Below are 21,273 nucleotides of genomic sequence, written 5' to 3' on the forward strand. Positions count from 1 at the left end.
TTTCTGGATGCTTGACCCGGTCGATGGCAGACATGGAATGCTTCCAACCACACGGGGTTTCTATAGGCCATTGCTCCCCTTGCCTCTCTAAGGGGGGCCAGGTCCTGGCGGTGGTCCCCGGTAGGCCCTAGAACTCCATACACATGACTGATGCCAAAGTCTAACATTAGCATATCAGCCTGGTAAAGCTCCGGGAAGCCTCTGGGTCTCACCCAGAAAATGGTGTTTCATTGCATTCAACGCTGGTTTTTTTTTTGTTTATTTTGCTTTGTCAACAGTTGTTATAATTTTAGTGATCGTTGAGACTAATGAAAAACATTTTGATGCTTGCAATACCTTATTTCTTTTCAGTTACAGGTATCTGCTCATAAGAAATGGAACCAAGAACATCCAACAGTCAGTATTATGTTGACAGCTCTGTATGTAGGTTGGCAAAATGGGCCTTACAGCAGTCAGCATAAAAACGGTTTCTTCACTGTACCCTACAGTGATCATTCGTCATACAGTGAGCTACTGGAAATGGTGGCCCAATTAGCACCTCATCAAGTAATACCTATAGTGCAGAAGTGGTCAACTTTTGGTTGGTGGTCAAGTTCATCTGCTCCTAATCAAATGGTTAAAGCTGATATGTCTGTGTACAGTCATTTTCTTACATTCCCACCACCTGAGCCAATATTGATACCTGATGCTATTGCCGATTTAATGCGTGAAGGAGGCCCAATGTTGTTAGCACACCAGCCTCGTCGCTGTAACCTACATCGTGGTTTGACTCCCAGACCCAGACGAACTTTAGGAGTAGTTTGCACTACACCTGAGTGTTCCTCTTCATCCGTTTCCCTACTGACTACTTCACCTGCTTTAAGTAGGCCCACCAGTATGATGTCACAGTTGAACTATCAAAATCCCAATGAAGATACTCGTGGGGATTTAATGTTGAAAGATGATGAACAATTCCATCAAATGCCACTTGCTAATGATAGGTCTTCATCGTTACTTAAAAAAGTCACTTTGGAAAAGTTTACAGGCAACTCCACAAATGGAACAATTTTTAAAGACCAAAATAAACAAAATATCAGAGAAGCATCTGATGACAAGATATCAAAAAATGAGTTCTCAACATCCACAGAAGTAGCATCAAATTACTCTTTTTGTAGTCCCACTGAAGGAATGCAAGTAAATATACCAAATCCCAATAAAGACAGCCCTGAGGATCATGCCAGAATACAACGTTTGTTTTGGATGGAGCGTGCTTCAGCACTTATGTTATCTCAGTGTTCCCTTCTAATGGATGACAATGGGAATACTGTAAATGAATTGTCATCATTGGTGGAAAATACTGAACCCATATGTGATTCGCTTCATAATCTTATCTCTTTATTATGAACTTGGAATTCTGTCACAACACTGTAAGTGTTCTACAAAAAGGGTGAGGAAGCTGTGAGGATAAATTCTCTGTTTGTTATTTATCTTGAGATATCAGTTACAATTTGGAATGTGATGTGTGAGTTTTTAAATTCTATCAAGTCAGTGGTGAATGTTGGAGCAGTTCTCATGATAACACAGCACACCTGTCGACCTTATTGACTCGTGGATACTGGAGGTTATTGCTTGTTTCCCCTCATTGTCATTATAAAAAATGCTTGGATATTATAAACCATATCAGATGCTGCCTCATGGTTTTTGGCTTTTTTTTGGAATGATCATGTTACTTTTTAAAAATAAATGGAATGTTATACTTATTTTGTTTTCTGGGAGGGTCCTTCTCAGTGGCTCCTCGAGTTACATACTGGTATACCACACCAAGCTCTTATCAATTCACGATCTCCTACAAGAGACAAGTACCAGAATCTGGTCCACTCAATTAAATGAAGGGAAGTTTGGGGATCTAAGACCACCACAATAACCAAGAGACCAGAAAAGTAGAGCACACCAAAACAATTGTATGGATCACATTTGCAATGCTGATTCTAAGTACAGTATATATAAAGTCATTATCCATGTTGAGCAATTGACTTGTAACCATCAGGTGGCAGCCTTAGCAACCTGGGTCCTCAGATCAGCCGACCCATCATTCACACCCCTGGTGTTGCCCTGTCCAGTACTGTGCCAGTACTATTGGACTTAGTTCTCCTTTTCAGATGTGTGTGTTGGCCATTCTTTGGACTTCATCCAGCTTAAGGGCCTGTGCTTCGTTTGCTCCTGTTAGCTTTGTGTATGCAGTTTGTGCCTCATTTTGCATGTGCCCAGGCATTAATGTTGGCTAAAGCTGTATGGGGCCCAGGGTTTCTTTCCATGTTTGCTAGTAGCCTTGTCCCTGCTCTCAGCTAGGGTTATCTACCCTAAGGAGACCTGGCTTCCCCAAGCCTGAAGCAGACACAGTTCTGTCAGAGATTCCTAATGTGACCCATTATTTTTGGAAATTTTCTTTGCGACTTTGGGTTCTTCTGGGGAACTGTTCTTATTTTTTATTTATGTGTCAATGTATGGGTCTCTGGCATCTCACAGGGATTTAATCTTTCCCAGAGTTATCTTTTGTTGTTGCGAAGGTGTTCCAGATGTTGGGTCTTAGGAACCCTTTAATGCGAGGAAGGTCCTCCTTAACCTCCTTCGCAGTTAGCTTTTGTTTATTCCACAGCTTCCCATCTTAGGTGTTTCAAAGTAGTTTGGATTTGCTGCTCCACAAGTTTTCTGGGTCTCTTCATACTTCAGCTGTGGTGCAGTTGGATTCCATTAGTTCCTGCACATGGATTGGGACCTCCCCCACTTTGAGAATGGGTCTGTGCCTTGGCACATGTTCTTTCTTTTGTCTTTTCTTTTTTGAATGTCTCCCATTTCTTTTGTTTGTGTTTAGTTTGGTGGTTCTATTGTTTGTTCACCCTTCTGGTTGTTTGGGGTCTTCTCCCACTTCTGTGCTGACCCTGTCAGCACATCACTCCTTGAATGGCTCTCTGGGTGCACAGGTGGCTGTGTGATTGTTGCCCTATTCCATGGTCATCTTATTCAGTTCACTTCAGCAATCCTCTCTGTTTTGTCAACAACATTGGATCTGCTGGCCATGGTCCCCAAGTTTGCAGCTTTGTTCAGGCTTGTGATTTCGGCATTCTTGTGGGTGTTTGCGACTCGGTCTTTGGTCTCGTATTCCTAGGAAGTGCCACACACTGACTTGGCATTGGGTGAGTTGCCACAGTGTTATGTCCCTGTGTGTTGTTCACAACTTCATTCCTTCCTCAGAGTCAGTCTTCTCGGTGTTCCTACTTGTTCTTCTTGGTTAGATAGCTTAGGGAGCTACTAAAGGGGAACCTCACAGTAAACTAGCACCGAATGTAATGAAAGGCTTTTATCTGGTGGGTCACTCAGTAGCTTGCCATTCCTACCTTATAGGTGGTGTGTGAATGACTGGGTTGCAGCTGGGGTGATAGAGGCAACCATCTGGTGACAAGCATGTGCTATTAGCCAGTGGTTCTGGCCAGCTAATGACTATATAGATTCAAGGATGCAAGTGGGATTCATGCACTTATCTGTGTAGGTGCTTACTAACTTTCTAGTGGTCTTTCTCTTGGTTACTATGGTGGTCCTAGACCCCCAGACTTATCTTCCTTCTGTTGATTGGACGAGATAATGTTACTGGTCTCTGTTAGGCAATTGTGAATTAATAAAGCCTTGTGTGGCATTGAGGGTTTGACAGATATACCAAATGTGTTCATCACGGAGATACAAAGGGACCCACCAGAAAGAGGTGCTTCATTACATTCAACAGTGAGTTTTTGTTCAAGGAGAGATGAGGTGGGGCATGTGGCATGTAAATCAAAACTGAACTTCAAGTTCTTCATTGCTTGGTGTAGACCTGTTAGCTACAACATTTCCAGCTTGACTTTTCTGAAAGGGGCTTCCCTCTGCATCTCCCTGAGTACCTACCTGGAGCACTCCAAACCCACGTATCATACCAAATCTCTAACAAATCATGAGCACTTACCATACGCTTAGGGAAGTAGGGATACAAGATTAGCCACATTGCCGAAGGAAAAACTACCAGAAAGGTGACGTGCATCAAAACATACAACTGCTTGGACACATTGGCAACCTTTATTAGAATTATATATACACATATTCTAGGTCTAGCTCCACGCTTGTCACTAGATAATAGCCTCAGCAACCCAGGGGTCAGATTCTTGGGATGATTTTGGTTCACGTTATTTTGAAGTTTTGGGCGTTTGCAGCTTTTCTTGTTGCTTGGGGCCATTGATGATTGGGGCAGTGGCTTAGCTGTTATTTGTGCCTCTCTTCTAAAAATCTGGCAGGGTGTTAGGCTCTGCCCCTGAGCCTAAAATTAGGCTCTGCTCCTATATGTACTCCTGGCCCCTACATACAATCTTATCCACAACATTCACTCTTATCTCCCATATACATTCCAATTCTCTCACATGCTCTTCTATCACCCCCACATTCATTTCTATCTTTCATGTGCACTCCTATCCCCCCACATGCACACCTATCCCCTCTCACATGCACTCCTATCCCCCCTCATATACACTCCTATCCCCCTCATATGCACTTCTATCCCCTCTACATGCACTCCTATACCCCCCTCACATGTACTCCCCTACACTCCAGCATAGACAAACTATTCTCTATCAGATGTTGGGCCTCAAAGGTTGTTGGGCATGGCATAGGTGTTTATTAGCTTTCAAAACCCTTCAGTTCCCTGTGCCCAAGGCTGTTCTATGACTGGCTGACTGGGGTTAGCTGGCCAGTAGCTAACTGGCTGGCTGGAGAGAGAACAGATGTTTGAGACTAGGCAAGGTGATACAGCTGCTCAGTTGGGCAACCTACCATCAGTCAATTCTGAGGAGCAATGTTCCAGTCAAACCACAGTTGGATGCTACTGTAAGGAGTCCCCACACACTCCTATTCTCTACTTGCACAATGCATGTGGGAGACAGTGTATGTGCATATATGAGTACATGTGGGGGACAGGAGTACATGTGCTCCTATCACCCACTTGCACTCGCATATGGGGACATGAGTGCATGTGTGTGATAGCAGTGCGTGTGGGTGATAGGTATACTTGTACTCCTAGCCCCAACAAACAGTCTTATCCACAACATTCACTATTATCTCCCATATGCATTCCTATTCTTCTACACGCATTTGTATCACCCCTACATTCATTTCTATCTTCCACATGCACTCCCCCCCCCCTCCACATGCACTCCTATTCCCCTCACATACACTCCTATCCCCCCCTCACATGCACTCCTATTTCCCTCACATGTACTGCCCTACACTCCAGCACAGACAAATTTCCCCTCCCCCCACTCCCTTCTTATGACTGACAAGGTGGAGGAGCTAGGATGGGGAGTTTGATAGCAACCCATCCTCAAACCAGGCTCATTAATGCAGCGGCCACCCCACTGCATCACAGTCATCAATTTTCCTATATTTTGCATTAAAAAAGTGTTTTTTCATATATATACAAATTAATGCAATATTATTAGATATTAAAGTTCTGTTTATGGTTAGGCATAGGTTAGGTTGAGTTATGTGTTTAGAATCCGTTGTTGGCGATAATTTGTATTTGTTTTACATGGGCGAAACATTTACAGAGTTGCGGTTCGAAAAGAGGTTGTCAGTGAAGCACTGTTTGAAAAATGTTCAAACCTCATCAGTTCTGAGTCGTGTGTAAACCATTTTTCATTCATTAACAAGGTTTGGCAGCTGAATTAACAAGCATTTGGCCATCATTAATGCGGACAGGTTGTTGATAGTGATAAATTTGTAAGACCACTATCTTTCTTGTTCATAATTTACTATGAGTGGTTGGTAATTTTTGTTTTTTATGCAAATAATATGAGTCCTTACAATTTATATTTATAAAATCATGTCTTATCAAATTGATAGACATGATTTATCTATCTTATTGATAAAATCATGTCTTCTTATTGTTTCAGTAACCCTATGAACCTTTAATGTGCTGATATAGGTAATAATTTGCATTGTTAGGAACACATCTCCATACAAATAATACTCTAGTGACCCCCCTTATAGCACTGATTATGTTAATGTTCCATATCCAAGGATTCATCCCCGGCATGAAACGAAGTACACATGAATACCATATACATATACAGTACAACTATTCTCTTGTGTCATAGAATTACAGATTAGTATAGGTGCCTGTAGTTTTATATATAAATATGTATATTTTTCAGATACTGTACTGTAATTGTATAATTTCTTTATTTGCATAATTTTTCTGGGGGAGCCCATGTGGCTCCTCAGAGCTTATCCAGGTTGATATAGATATATTAGATTTTGGCATAAGTCAGTGTGAATGGTGTTCTTAGGCCTACCGGGGACCATGAACCAGAACCTGGCCCCCCTCACAAAGGTATGAGGAGCAATGTCCTATAGAATTGCACATGTGATTTGGAGCATTCTATGTCTGTTATCAACCAGGTCAGGCACCCAGAATGGTAAGCATCCCAAAACAAACCCCTATTCTAGTTGAAACTACTACTGAAAGTCAAACAAGTGGACAGAACTCCCCAAAGACAAACGAGCATAACGTCACCACGTGCCTCGCCGCCATCTGCACAACTCCCCCCCCCTCCCCCAAAGGGAAAGGGGAAGCCCCAGACCCCTCTTCTCCCCAATGGCTATCCACACCCCAGTTCTCGGCTGATGTGTTTGAGGCTTGGTCTTGTGACTCCAGCTCCTGATTTTGTGCTTGATGTGCTGTGCCTTGTGTCCAGTGCTGTCTTAAGGTGGTGCGTGAGCTGGGAGTAAATTCACAGGTGCTCGGGCTGCATGCGCTTAGGGTTTCCTTCCTTCCTACAAGTACCCTGTAAGTACCGCTCTTGGGGCTTCGGGCCATCTTCCACAAGTCACCTTGGGATCTACCTCTGTTTGGTCTTTTGCCGCTTGGTAAATGACAGCCCTGAATGTGCTGTGGGGTTTCCTCCTCCCTTGTTTACCTTAGGTAAGGGGTAGTTAGCACTCGTTGGGTCACAGGGTACTGCACAGCTAGTTATCACCTGTTATACCAGCCAGCTCTGTTCCGCCTGGGTACGTTGTCCTCTTGCGGGATTTTTGTTTTGTTTTTGTTGTCCTGCCTGTTAGGGGTAGGGTCTGCCTTGGTTCGTTGCCCCCTATTTATATTTAAGTTTATATAGGTATTTGTGTTTCTGGATGGTACTTCCTGCTAGGGCCCCCCCCTTGAGTGCACACATCCTGGGGGTTCAGCTTTTAGAAGTTTGATTGGAAGATTTGGGCACTGGTTCGCAGAACCCTGCCTGGGCTTACCCTTAGTGATACCAGTTTAAGGGCCCTGGACAACCCTGCGAGGGTGCAAGGGGTCTGATGGATGAGACCCCTGGGTCCCCTCTCACCTTGTGGGAGTTTGAGGATTGCTCTGTCCCCTTGTCTCAGGGTGACTCACTGGTTTTGCCTCCATCATGCTGCATGTTGGGTCGGTGACACCTTCGACCCAGAGTCCTGCAAGTTTTGCTGCTTGTTTGTGACTCAGTTCACCCTGTCCACTGATGACTATCCGGGTGCAGGCGACTCAGGTGTTGCATGCTATATATATAGGTTGCTGCAATGTGTTAGGTTGATTGCTACCCCGGAAGCCCTGAAGCTGCCCCATTTTGCTTATAGGGTCCTGGACTTGGGGGGGGGGGGGGGTGTGTTGGTCGCTTCAGCCTTGGTTCAGTCTGCACCCCCTCTTTCTTCCTCTGCTATGGTTCATTCTGGTCCCCCTTCTCCTCTGCTTCTGGTTCCGAAGCATCTGAGGACTTCAGGGTCGAGGCAGGGTTTAGAAGGTTCTGAGTCTCGGGCAGTTTCAGGGGTTATCCCTTCCAGGGGGAGACGGAGGCATTCAAGTCGGTTCCTCCAGGCGTGACAACGGGGACTGACCAGTGGGGCCTGCCTCCCTCCTTGCTCCCCTTTCCTTCCTGCCTTTCTAGCTGCCTCGGCTTTTTCTTGTGAGGCCGGGGCTTTGTAGGACGACTCGGCCCCAGGTCCTGGTGTGGAGGTTCCCGGGGTTGGGGAGGGGCTGACTTGGGGGCCTTGGGCCCTATTGGACCTCGCCTGGGTTTTCCTACCCTCCGAGCAGGGCTTACTGTTACAAGAAGGGGGTTTTCTTTCGCTCTCTGCATACGCGTTGGATTTGGTGACTCTGCCTCCCCGGGTTCGGTTCCGTGTCCCTTCGGGTCCATCGGTTCCATCCTTCAGGAGGTTTACGGCTTCCCGCGTCTCGCCTACTGAGGTGCGGGCGGGCATTGCGGCTTACTTCCTGTGCGACCCGGATTATGTCTCTATAATGGATCCATCTTCTTTCAGGTTTGGGTCTTTGTCTCCATATTGTGTTTGTTATGAGGTTCCAGGGTCGTCCTGGCTAGCGAACTGCCCTGTGTTGTCTTTGGATGCTTGAGTACTTTCTGTGGTACCCCGCACACTTTAGTGGCGCGAGGTATTGACAGTGGTCCAGGTTTACCTGTGGGGGGGGGGGGGGGAATTCAAGCACCTCAATGCGTGTTTGTTCGCCCCTGCCCTTCAGCAGGATGTTGGCATGGTTCAGCTTCATATGCAGGCTCCCTCCCTTTTGGCTGCATTGGCAGCTGAGGACTTGCGTGCTCGTGGCCTGCTGATGTCGGTCTTGTGGTTCTTTTCCCTCCTGGAGCGCTGTCTTCGGATTGGCTTGAGGAGGATGTGGAAGCGCTTGGGGCCGTTCCTGGGTTTGGTGCCTTAGTCTCGGGACTCGTGCGTCTTCTGCGCTGAAGCTGTTTGTGCCGATCCTGAGGGATGCAGTGTCGCAGTTTTTCGCTTCGCCTCTCGCATGTCTGCAGGTGGTGCTTGCTTCCTCGTTAGAATCTGCTTTGACCCTGACTCTTCAGTTTTCATCTCTGTTTTGTCCCTTGCTGTTTGTATAGTTTGTGGTTGGGCAGTTTCTGCACGCAGCCTCTTCTAGTTGTCGTCCGATGACGAACTTGTTGGTTTTTCGGGGGTCTCAGGAGTATTCCTTCCGGAGGGGTCTTGCCTGGGCTCAGGGTTCCTCTCATCGTGGTAGGTTGCTGGTGCCAGTTTCTGGGCCGGCGCTGCCTTCGGACCCATCTTCATCTGGTCCGCGAGGTGATCGCTCTGTGCATAAGTTGGGTTCTTGCACAGGGCGTCAGCTCTCTCGCAGTTCGCCCCATGGGGGGGGGGTGGAGGTTTGCGTTGTTCGCTCACGCCTGGTCTCATGATTTGTGGGCTTTTCGGGACGTTTCCGATGGCCTGTAGTGGTGTTGGGTGGCCCCTCCTCCTTCGGGGGATTCGGGGCTAACGGGGCAGGCCTCTTCTCCTGTGCTCTGTCGGGTCATCTTGGAGTGGGTACGCTTGGGCATTGTCGAAATGACAGCGTCCTTCAGGTGGGTTTCCCGTCTGTTCCCAGTCCCATGTGCGACCTGAGGTTTAGTTTCAGATTCCGATTCTTCATTCAGGTAAAGGTACATACATTGCAGATGAGTTACAAACATAATGTTGGATTTAAAGAAAGAGCTAGTACATACAATCCCTAAAGCCACTAGTATGCATAGCGTTTCAGGCAAGGTGAGGGTGGAGGGGAACTTGGACTAAAACTTACTACTAATTACTAATTAGTTCATTCTGGACTTGTCCCATTTGAACCCCCTGAGTCTTTTGCCTCTCTTTTCAGATGACTACATTGTCCCAGGTCCGGCTTCCATTGGAGCCGGGTGCTTGGATGGTGTCTCTGGACCTCTGGGATGCATATTGGCACATCCCAATTCATCCAAGGTTCAATGATTGGCTCGGTTTTGTTGTGGGGTGTCTCGGTTACCGCTTTCGTTGTCTCCCGTTCGGGTTGAACCTGGACCTTGAACCCAGCAGTCACGAGAGAGGTGGAAGGAATGTCCCCATAGGAAATAGAACAGCAAACAAAGCCAAACCTGACCATCACAGCAAAGTTCAGGCTCCCACACAAACCCTTGAGCAACTGCTGAGTTACCCAGGAGCCCCTCCCCCCCCTCCCCCCCCCCCAGAAACAAGCAAAGGCGGGAGCGTAGCCAAAGCAGAGACTCCAGAGGGAGAGACAAGGAAGTGGTCCGAGAGTACCACACAAGACCCAGTCAAGTCCAAACGTGAGCAAGCAAACACGCGGACTGGCTGGGAGCCAGGGATCTGGTTCTTTCCCAGCTCACCGGGTTTGGGTTCCTGGTGAACTGGAGGAAGTCCCATCTGGTTCCCTCTCACGTTTGGACTTGACTGGATCTTGTGTGGTACCCTCAGACCAATTCCTTGTCTCTCCCTCCGGAGTCTCTGCTTTGGCTACGCTCCCGCCTTTGCTTGTTTCTGGGGGGCTCCCAGGTCACTCAGCGGTTGCTCGAGGGTTTGTATGGGAGCCTGAAGTTTGCCGTGTTGGTCGGGTTTGGCTTCATCGGATATTCTGGTTCCTTCGGGAATGTCCCTTCTGCCTCTCTTGCGACCGCTGAGTTAGGGGCCTTGCATCAGCTGCTGCGTCTTCGGGTTTTTTGGGGTTCAGTGCCTTGGGGCCTACCTGAGCCCTCGCTCGATGTGTTCACGTACATGTTGTTTCTTTGGCTGGGGCTTTGTGACTAGTGCTCACCAGGCCGGCCAGGGGCGGTGGGGTCCATCCTTCCATCGGGCCCACAGCACAGTGCGGGAGTTCATGGCTGTGTGGATGTCGCTTCAGAGGATTCGAATCGCTCGCAGATTAACGATCAGGCTCCAATCGGACTGCTCCTTGATGTTTCATTGCCTGAACCTAGGGGATTCGATGCAGTCCTTGGCTCTTTGAGGCTAGTCTCTTCGGGTGATTCGTCCGCTGAGTTCTCGGGGTTTGGCTCTCCTGGCTGTTCACAATCGGGGGGGGGGGGGGGGTGTCCAACGTCCTAGTAGACGGCCTGTCTCAGTTCATTCTCCTGTTCTCAGACTGGACAGTTGACGCCTACTCATTCAGTTTGCTCTGCCGGACGTATGGGCTCCCAGAGGTGGACCTCTTCGCATCGGCGTCTCCCGGTTTCTGTGGCGCCCTTCCCCGACTGCAAGGCCGTCGGGGTCAATGCTTTCCGGCTGGACTGGTTGGGGTGGGGTTTCCTGTACCTCTTTCTCCTGGTTCCGCTGTCACTATAGATCTTGGCTCGCTTGGAGACTTAAAAGGGAAGAGTAGTCCTCTTGGTTTCTTGGTGGCCGGCCAGCCTTGGTTTCAGGTGCTACATTCTCGGTGTCCAAACCCAGGGTTTTTCACATGGCTCAACTTCTTTCAGCTGATCAATCCAGTTCGATATGTGGCTGGTTCGATCATCTCCTCGAGTCTTCGTGTCTGGTATTTTTGACTCGAGTCTATCACCATCTGTATGGTGATCAGGTGACTTCGTTAATGGTATATACCTGGTATATATATAATGGTATATACCCAAGGGATACCTGATCAACCAGGCTGTGACTCATACGTCAGCCTGTGAGCAGCCACGTCCAACAGCCTGGTTGATCAGTCCGGCAACCAGGAGGCCTGGTCGACGACCGGGCCGCGGGGACGCTAAGCCCCAGAAGCACCTCAAGGTAACCTCAAGGTATGGTGTCCCACCTGCGTGCTTCATCTCAGTGGCAGTATGAAGTTTCCTGGCGGTCCTTCCGTTGTCTCTTTTTTGACAAAAAAAGGTCCGTCCTTTTATGTCTCTTCATAGGTGTACTTTGCTTTCTTTTAAGGTAGTCTTGTCTTTTCTCTATTGGCTGTTTTAAAACCATTATCTTATGCCGAATACCGTCGCCTCGTATCATGTGGCGCAGGCGGAGCCGCTGCAGGTTGCTTTCGGCATCAATGTTACTTCTGCACCATTTTGCAAGCTGTCTCGGGTGTTGTTTCACCTCCGCCCTGCTCATGCGCCACCTGAGCCATCCTGGTCGTTGGACAGGGTGCTCTTTTATCTTTCTTCCCCTCAATTTGTAGTAGCCCCTTCGGTTCAAGATTATCTCTCCAAGGCTCCTTTCCCGTTGGCATTGGTCTCTGGGGGTTGGGTTGGGGGAGCTTCATGCTCTCCTCCATTGCAGGGGGTTTCTGCTCTTATTGGCTCTGGTGATAGATTTATTTATTTGCAGCTCCTTTTCTGGTGAAGAATGAGACGGCTGCTTTCCGGAGGAGTCCTTGGATTGTTGATGCTTAGTTGGTCAGGCCGGGGTGTGTGCATGATGTGTTGTGTCCGGTTGTGGCTCTCTGCCATTATTTACATGCCACGGCTTCTGTGTCCAGGGACGCGCTTTAGGTTATTAGGTTATTTAGGTTCACAGTGTTATTTGGTCTAGCCAGCCTGCGGTCTATCCCCCATGCCCATGACATTCGTAAGTTTGCTGCTCTTGCTGCCGTCTTCGGTAACATGTCTTGGGCTGACATGCGTTTGCAGGGTTTTTGGTGGTTGAACAGAGTCCTGGCTGCGTGATACCGGTCAGTGTTCCTGGGCCTAGTCATGCCTGTGTCGCTTTGGGTCGGTGGTTGCAGCCAGTTGTCTCGACTTCGCGTTGAGGAGCGAGTGCCGACAGTCTCCCGGGTAAGTCTCTCTTGTTTTTCGTCTTTTGGTAAGTAGCTCCAGGGAGCTGAAGGGGCTCCCCTCAGAAAACCAGAGTTGAATGTAATGAAACACCATTTTCTGAGTGAGACGTGGAGGCTTCTCGGCAACCCTCCCTCCCTCCCTCCGGTCAGTGGCTTTTCGCAGGTTTTTGACAATCCAGCCTCAGAACTGGGGTGTGGGGTAGCCGGCATGAGGGGTCTGGGGCTCCCCCTTCCCCCTTCCCAGGAGGGAAAGCTGCACAGACGGCGGTGCGGCATGTGGTGATGTCATGTTCGTTTGTCTTTGGGGAGTTCTGTCCACTCGTTTGACTTTCAGTAGTAGTTTCAATCAGAATTTGGGTTTGTTTTAGGATGCTTACCTTTCTGGTTGCCTGACCCGGTCGATGGCAGACATAGAATGCTCCACATAACATGTGCAATTCTATAGGCCATTGCTCCTCATGCCTCTCTGAAGGGGCCAGATTCTGGCTCGTGGACCCCTGTAGGCTTAAGAACTCCATTCACACTGACTGATATCAAAGTCTAATATATCCATATCAGCCTAGATATGGCAGGCTCCAGGGAGCCTCTGGGTTTCACCCAGAAAATGGTGTTTCATTACATTCAATGCTGTTTTTTTATTTTCAACATATTTTTGCAACTGACATTTGAAATTCAGTGTACTTTTCCATACACAGTGTACATTATATAAGAATTGTGTTTATATTGCTTATGGTAAAAGTACCATGTAATCCTTTCTGAGTGTTTGGTTCATTTAAATTAAGATTAATTGTACAGTAGTAATAATTTACAAGGCAATCTTGGTTACATATTTTGCTTGCCCGTTCCTTGTTCCTATGTACAGTACATGTAATGTAAGTTGATTATGTTAGAAAATAATAAATAACTTATGCCCTTGTAATGCAAATTCAGTGTTTTATTGTCCAATTTCTATAAAATTAAACTCACTGTATGGATTTGCTAACTGGGATATTTCAGAAAACACCTTTTCCTTCACCTATACATATAACACTGTAAAGGTGTTTGGTTTAGTTTAATTTAATTTATACATAGAGTACATGAGTCAAGCCAGACAAGATTAGAGAGGCTATTCTGTCGGCCTGAAAGTCACACCTCTACAGTGTTAATACCCACCAAGTGACCTGAGGTCAGCCCATGAGAATTTCACCTTGCTTCTGCTAATCTTAAAATTGTAGCCTGATAGCCGTCAAACATGCCGATGTTTAAGGAGTGGTTTGGTAGAGAGCCTCGGGCTATCTACTTGTGGGCGGAGCTTGCTACTAGATTTCCCAATATATGCTCAGAGAGCTGTAGATTCAGGAGGATAAGCAATAGGAGAACAGCCAGCAGAGCAGAGCAGAGGTCAGCCGCCGAGATAGGCTGTCGGCCGGACGGCGGGGGGGGGGGGGGAAGATGACTGCCTGACATCTGCAGACCCTCTACCCCCTCTCTATTCAACTTAGACTCAGTCCTCGGTGAGTGAACGTGAAGGTGACTTAGTCGTGTTTACAAATGTTGTGTGATGATCAGGGGCAGACAGTTGTAGGGTTCTCGAAGTCTTGGATAATGACTCACTTTGTATATTAATCTTGAACATTAAGTTGAATTGCTTAAATTATGATACTTATCATGTGAAATATAATTGATGAATTAATTGTGTAAATTGTCTTTAACTTTGTTCCCTAGAGCTTTTTGAGTTGAGATGAGAGAGCCTCTGTGGTTACTGGTTTCATGATTTTAATGAGTACATGATACAGATGAAACACACTAATAATGACCTTTTTATAACATCTTTGAGAATATTGTGATACCGACAAGTTCCATTCCTTGTCTGGTATGTAATGGTCTTGAATGGATGGTGGCAGCAATTTCTACTTTTCTACTTCTACTTCCACTCATCTCCGTATTCTCTCTCCTCTCCCTCTGCCCCTTTCCAAACTCTCCCTTTCAACTGACGACCCTCCTCGCTCCTCCCACCTCTCTATACCTCTCTCACCCCAAACCTTCACTAATTACTTCATTATCCATCTCTTCCCTTTCTTTTCTCTTATACGTTTGTGGCAGTGAAATGTGTTCTAGAGTTCTCTAGAGTTGCGGGTAGCTTATCAAGTACTGGCGCCTTGTAGTCATAGCACCTAGGTAATCGAATACCTAGGTTACAAGGGGTTGAACGAGAGAGGTTGCCGTACCTCTGGAGCACCTCTGGGGGGGAGGGGGGTGCTCTAGAATAGTTTGCTAACTGAGGGCGGGATAACGGACTAAAGAGAGCTGTTTCCCCCGGCCTCGTTAGTTAACTGGGGGTGGAATAATGGACTAAAGAGAGCTATTTACCCCACCCCCTGTTACATACACACTTGCTGTTGCTGATGGAGCTATGTAAATATACTGTACATAGAATGCACAAATGTGCAGAGGATAGCAGCTACTAACAGTGCTGTGTTTAACACAATGAGACATGAGAAGACCTATCTACTTAAACTCCCTGGTGCTTATTAAGGCACTGTTACCACACAGACTTATTCATATTAGGTACCTGTAATTAACATGGCCTACCGGCCATGGCCATTAACATGGCTACATGGACAGCTGTTAGTCAGCTGTCACGGGCTGCTTCCTGGGGGTGGAGGCCTGGTCGAGGACCGGGCCGCGGGGACACTAAAAAGCCCCGAAATCATCTCAAGATAATCCGAGATAATCTACCAGAGACCAAGACCAGAATGTGATTATAAGAAGCCAGGAGAGCTTTGATTTAGGGTGTTAAAGAGTGACCCAAAATGAAGGTAACCACACAGAGTCATAGTAAAAAACATAGGAAAATAAACCACTACTCTAATGGAACAAGTTAAATTAAGACATGACAAAAGATAGTTGGCGATGGGTAAACGGGTAAACATCCCTTGCCCTAACTCATCTGGCCATCACCAGTTTGTAGTTCAGGTCACCTAAAATCCTCGTTCACCACCCACCACACATGCAAGCCTGATGCTTTCCTATTTACACCTTCCCTGCTGGGTTCATTATCTCTGCTGCTCACAACTAAGTGGCATTAATTTTGCTTGGAACATTTATCCTGTTCTGGCCCATGCTTCGATTTATGCTTATTTACCTTTCGTGATTGTTTTTATACTTTGTCCATATTATGTGTCCTTAGCTTCTTATTTTGCTCCAGCTTGGTTTCATGGGTTCTCTTCCTTGGTGCCAGCTTGGCACACAGGAGGTAACCAAGGGCCTTCAGAACCCCCAAAGGGAACCTAAGAGGAAGAAAACCTCCGGGACGAAACCTAAGAGCCCAAAGGAACCCTGAAACATACCCGGGGAGAGCCCAAACAACTATATTTTCTGACAGAAAACTCACCACAGAAAAGTAGGGCAAAGCACATTACCCTGACCGAACCCTCGAAAGAGCCAGAAACGGATCGAAAACCAAAAGACAAATAGACAAAAACACAGACAGAAAACACAAAATCGTGCAAAAAAACAAACCCAAACATTCTAAGACGAACTTAAATAAGTAGACAGAACGCCCTAGAAGAAAGAAAAAAATAGAGAAATGGCAACTGGAGGATAAAAACTCCCAACATAGGCGAAAAATCGCCCTCAAAACACGAGCGCAAACTCCCTGGCATATGTAAACCAACAAACTTCAACACCGGCTTGGCGTCCAGGCAGGAAAGCGAACCACAGAAAAGAAAATGGTTACCAAAACAAAAGGAGGTACTGACAGAAGAGAGCCGAAATCATGCCAGCAAATGTGGGAAAATAAAGTAGACGAGAGGAGGGACGAAAAACCTTACCTCCACCCACCCAGAAGGCACAAAGTCCAAGCAGGGGCAAACAGCCCCAGAACTGCTAGCAGGATCCCCATACAGCCTCAGGAACCCACAACAGAGGCCCTGGGGCAGAGCCGTCCTCTACGCTCTCTACCCCTGAAGAAAAGGCAGAGTCCAGGAGGAAAGGCAACAAAGAAGGCAGCTGCTGGTAGGACCCAGAAGCCTCGACAGGAGGAGCAGGCTCGAATGCCTCCATCTACAAACCGAATGGGGCAGTCTCTGAATTAAGCCATCCGAGTCTCCTGACCAACTAAACCCTGACCCGACCCCGAAACTCCAGACATTTCTGAGAAAGCGACCCACAGAAAAGAAAATGGCCACCAAAACAAAATGAGACGCGGGTGACAGAAGAGAGCCGAAATCACGGCAGCAAATGTGGGAAAGTAAAGTAGACGAGAGGAAGGGCGAAACCCCCGCCCAGAAGGCGCAAAGCCCAAGCAGGGCCAAACAGCCCCAGAACTGCTAGCAGGCTCCCCCCACAGCCTCAGGAACCTACAACAGAGGCCCCGGGGCAGAACCGCCCTCTACGCTTTCTACCCCTGAAGAAAAGGCAGAGTCCAAGGGAAAAGCAGCATAAAAGGAAGCTGCTGGTAGGACCCAGAAGCCTCGGCAGGAGGAGCAGGCACGAATGCCTCCATCCCCAACCCGAATGGGGCAGCCCCTGAAGCCACCCAAGTCTCATCACCAACTAAACCCTGCCCCAACCCCGAAACCCCAGACATTTCGGAGCCGGGAACAGGAGAAGAAGGGCGAACAACACCTAACAAAAAACAGGAGAACCTCAGGGCGTCCTGGTGGGCAACTAACCTAGCGAGTTGCAGCAACCTAAACCTAGCACGCAATGCGGATGATGCCTGTACCCGAATATCAATGCCAACAGAAAGGGTAACTAGAGAACATGCAGAGAACACGACTCACAAGACTCCGGGTTAAAGGTGTCGGTGACCGAACAGGCGGCATGACGGAGGCAAAAGCAGTGACTGTCACCATGAGACAAAGGCACACAGTAACCTTCAAACTCGCACAAAGTGAGCTGAAACTCGAAAGACATCCATAGGTCCACCGAGCCCCGAGTACAGGGTTAGCCCGTAGGCTGGCTGCTACAAGAAGTTCGGGCGAGGTGTTGCTAACCAGTTAGACCCAAAGAGATGTGCACAGTCATAGGGGGCCTAGCGGAGGGCTACCAAAATATTATAAGGGGTCTTATAGCCACACCAAGCAGACCCCCACCAGGCATACACAACAAAAATGAAAAGAAAACCCTACAAAAGTACAAAGTCTCCAGAGGAAACTGGAACTGGCCGCTACATCAGGTAAGGTGGCTGTGCAACACTTTGACAGCCCATCCAGAAACAATACCACTTCCTACCCAAGGGCCACAAAACCCCAACTGGCCCCAAGGGCGGTGTAAATATCGAGGCAGCAAAAATTCCTTCGGAAACGGCGTCCCAAGCACACCAGGGAAGATAACCATGATTCAGATTCAGATTCAGATGTTTATTCAGGTAAGGTATATACATACAAGTGATGTTACATTAATGGATTGATATATAGATAGAGCTAGTACATACAATGCCTAAAGCCACTATTACGCAATGCGTTTCGGGCAAGAAAAACATTAATATCTAGAACTTAATACTAATTGAGCATAAAGAATAAAAGGTGTTGAGAACAAATACAAATAAAGATAAAAAAAAGGGGGAACATGACTGAAAAAGCAGCACAAATACAATAGGTTGACAAACAGTGTTGATTAAAAAAAAAAAAAAAAAAAGAAAATAACAGACATGGGTTGACAATAGAGGAGTGAGGTAGATTACAGGGAATTTATTAGGTAGTGTTTAGTTTTTATCTTAAACTGGTTGAGAGAGGTACAGTCTTTAACATGGTTGGGAAGGTCATTCCACATTCTGGGCCCCTTGATTTGCAGAGCATTTCTAGTTTGATTAAGACGTACTCTAGGAATATCAAAACTGTATTTATTTCTGGTGTGGTGCTCATGGGTTCTGTTACAACCTTCTATGAAGCTTTTAAGATCAGGATTGGCATTATAGTTTAGCGTTTTATATATGTATAATACACATGAGAGAATGTGCAGTGACTTAATATCTAACATATTAAGAGATTTGAGTAGGGGTACCGAGTGATGTCTGGGGCCAGAGTTGGATATTGTTCTAATAGCGGCTTTGTGTTGGGTAATTAGAGGACGTAAGTGATTTTGGGTAGTAGAACCCCGAAGCACAAATACCATAGTTGAGATAAGGATAGATAAGGGAGTAATAGAGAGTCACCAGGGCAGGGCGATGGTACATAATATCTGATCTTAGAAAGAATGCCCACAGTTTTTGAAACTTTTTTTGATATATTTAGAATGTGTCCCTGGAAATTCAGCTTGTGGTCAATGAGAACTGCCAAGGAATTTGCCATCTAATTTGTTACAAATTTGGGTATTGTTTATTTTGAGATTTATAAGACTAGAGGATTTATTGCCAAACAGAATATAGAAAGGTTTTGTCAATGTTAAGGGTGAGTTTGTTGGCAGTTAGCCAAAGATGGACTTTATTTAGCTCAGTATTTACTGTGGCATTTAGAGCAAGAGGGTCAGGACTGGAGTAAATGAAGGTTGTGTCGTCAGCAAATAGAATTGGTTTGAGGTGTTGGGAGGCATTTGGAAGGTCATTAATGTAGATGAGAAAGAGGAGAGGGCCAAGTATGCTGCCCTGAGGAACACCAATGTTGATGGGTAGGGTGGGAGAAATTGTATTATTCACAGAAACATATTGGAGCCTGTCAGTAAGGTAGGACTCGAGGTATTGTAGGGAGTGTCCTCTGACTCCATAATGATGTAATTTAAGAAGAAGGTTATGGTGGTTGACAGTATCAAAAGCTTTACGCAGGTCCACAAATAACCCAACAGGGAACTCCTTTTTATCAAGAGCTGTATGAATCGAGTTAAGCATACTAATAAGTGCATCGTTAGTGCTTTTTTTGGGTCTGAAGCCATATTGGCAAGGGCTAAGTATATTGAGTTTGGCTAGATATGAGTAAAGCTGCTTGTATATAAGTTTTTCAAAAATTTTTGACAAGTTTGGCAGGATTGATATAGGTCTGTAGTTGTTAACATCTGTGGGGTCACCACATTTGTGGACAGGCGTTACTCTCGCTTTTTTTAGAATATCTGGAAAGGTTTGGAGTTCAAGTGACTTGTTGAAGAGCAAAGCAATAGCAGGGGCTAAAGATCTGGAGGCTTTTTTGTAAATTAAAGTTGGTATCTCCTCAAGGGCACCAGACTTGGTTTTAAGGGAAAGGATTATCTCATTGACGTCAGTGGAGTTAATAGGCTTTAGGTACAGAGACTGTGGATAGTTACCTGTAAGATAGTCCTTAATGTCAGTACTGGAAGATGGAATATCATTTGCAAGGGATGAACCAATGGAAGAGAAGAACCTATTGAACTCAATAGCAGAATCAGAGGCTGAAAGCTGACCATCGTTATTAGACAGGAGAGTCGGTTTGTTATTTAAAGATTTCTTTGATCCCAATATTTGTGAAATTGTGCTCCAAGTTTGTTTAATGTTTAATGATTCTGATCCACTCGTGGAGAAACACCTAACGTAACACGATTGACAGCCAATCATTACTTCTGTTTCTGTTCAACCAACTTCTGTTTTCAAATCTTAGCTCGCACCAGATTTATTGTTTTTATAGAGAGAGAGAGAGAGAGAGAATGGAAGGAGAGAGATAGAGAGAGAAAGGAAGGAGAGAGAGAGAGAGAGAGAGAGAGAGAGAGAGAGAGAGAGAGAGAGAGAGAGAGAGAGAGAGAGAGAGAGAGAGAGAGAGAGAGAGAGAGAGAGACAGAGAGAGAGAGAGAGACAGACAGAGAAAGAGAGAGAGAGAGAGAGGGAAGAGAGAATTGGAGAGAGAGAGATATGCGTAAGAGATACGCTGCAGGCAGCATGTGGACAAGCTTGGTGTTAGAAGAGTTTTTTTTTCAGTTTAGTTCATTTATTATGCACCCCATACCCATCTTGTGGGCGGTAGTGGAAAGGGTTACAGAGGCACATAATGGGCTCAGGGACTGAATCCCCACAATTCATTTAGCTAAGCAAGTTACAATCTTGATGAGCTAGTTACAAAATTCAGCATAAGTCGTCACATCATAAATGAGTTCGAAATCGACCACAAGTTCAGTTTCTAAATTAACCAACTGACATATGTGGAGAGCTAGTGTCACAATTGATATGTTTGTCCTGCACACCGCCCCCTATCCAGTGGGCAGCGGTGGATAGGTTACAATCACTTAGTTACTACCTACAGTTAGCAAACTGAGGATATTTGGCTAAAATTTCTGGTAGCAGATCATTTTGAATGAAATATTTACACATCGCTGGAACATTGGTTATAGAATTGTCTCTGAATTCACGTATCTTTTCGCACTCCATCACATAGTGACGGAGGTTGTGCGAATAATTTTGTTGGCACAGTTTACATTTGGTCAGGTCTACATCAGCAGACAATGAGAATTCCCAGAGATACTTGTAACCGAGTCTAAGCCGAGAAGTAGTAACATCTAGAAGTCTGCTGATTTTATTGGATGAACCATAGTGATGATAGATGGAATTACTGGTGTTGATTTCACTTTGCCTCAGATTTACAAGATTTTGTTGAAGTTTTTGGTGTACTACTGCTCTCAGATTGCTCATTGACAATCCAAGGTTACACTCAACGTCTCCTCTAAAGGCAGATTCTTTGGCTAACTCATCAGCTCTATCATGCATTCGGAGATCAACATGCGATGGAGACCACACGATATGAACTCTGTTACCATCATTAATAATTTTGTTGTATTTGTGTCTAGCT

At 46.2% G+C, this 21,273-nt stretch overlaps 1 protein-coding gene across 3 annotated transcripts in view; it reads left to right on the top strand.

Moving 5' to 3' along the window:
- The window catches only part of LOC123771656 (5' exonuclease Apollo), a 53,570-nt gene extending 48,067 nt beyond the window's left edge, over positions 1-5,503 (top strand). For all 3 annotated transcript variants that reach the window (XM_045764278.2, XM_045764277.2, XM_069313239.1), the window contains exon 7: positions 352-5,503. In XM_045764278.2, the coding sequence (XP_045620234.2) occupies positions 352-1,383 (1,032 nt within the window). In that variant the 3' untranslated portion in view covers positions 1,384-5,503. The remainder of the gene's footprint in view (positions 1-351) is intronic.
- The last annotated feature ends 15,770 nt before the right edge of the window (positions 5,504-21,273 follow it).

The sequence above is a fragment of the Procambarus clarkii genome, chromosome 75 (assembly GCF_040958095.1).
Source record: "Procambarus clarkii isolate CNS0578487 chromosome 75, FALCON_Pclarkii_2.0, whole genome shotgun sequence".
Lineage (NCBI taxonomy): Eukaryota > Metazoa > Arthropoda > Malacostraca > Decapoda > Cambaridae > Procambarus > Procambarus clarkii.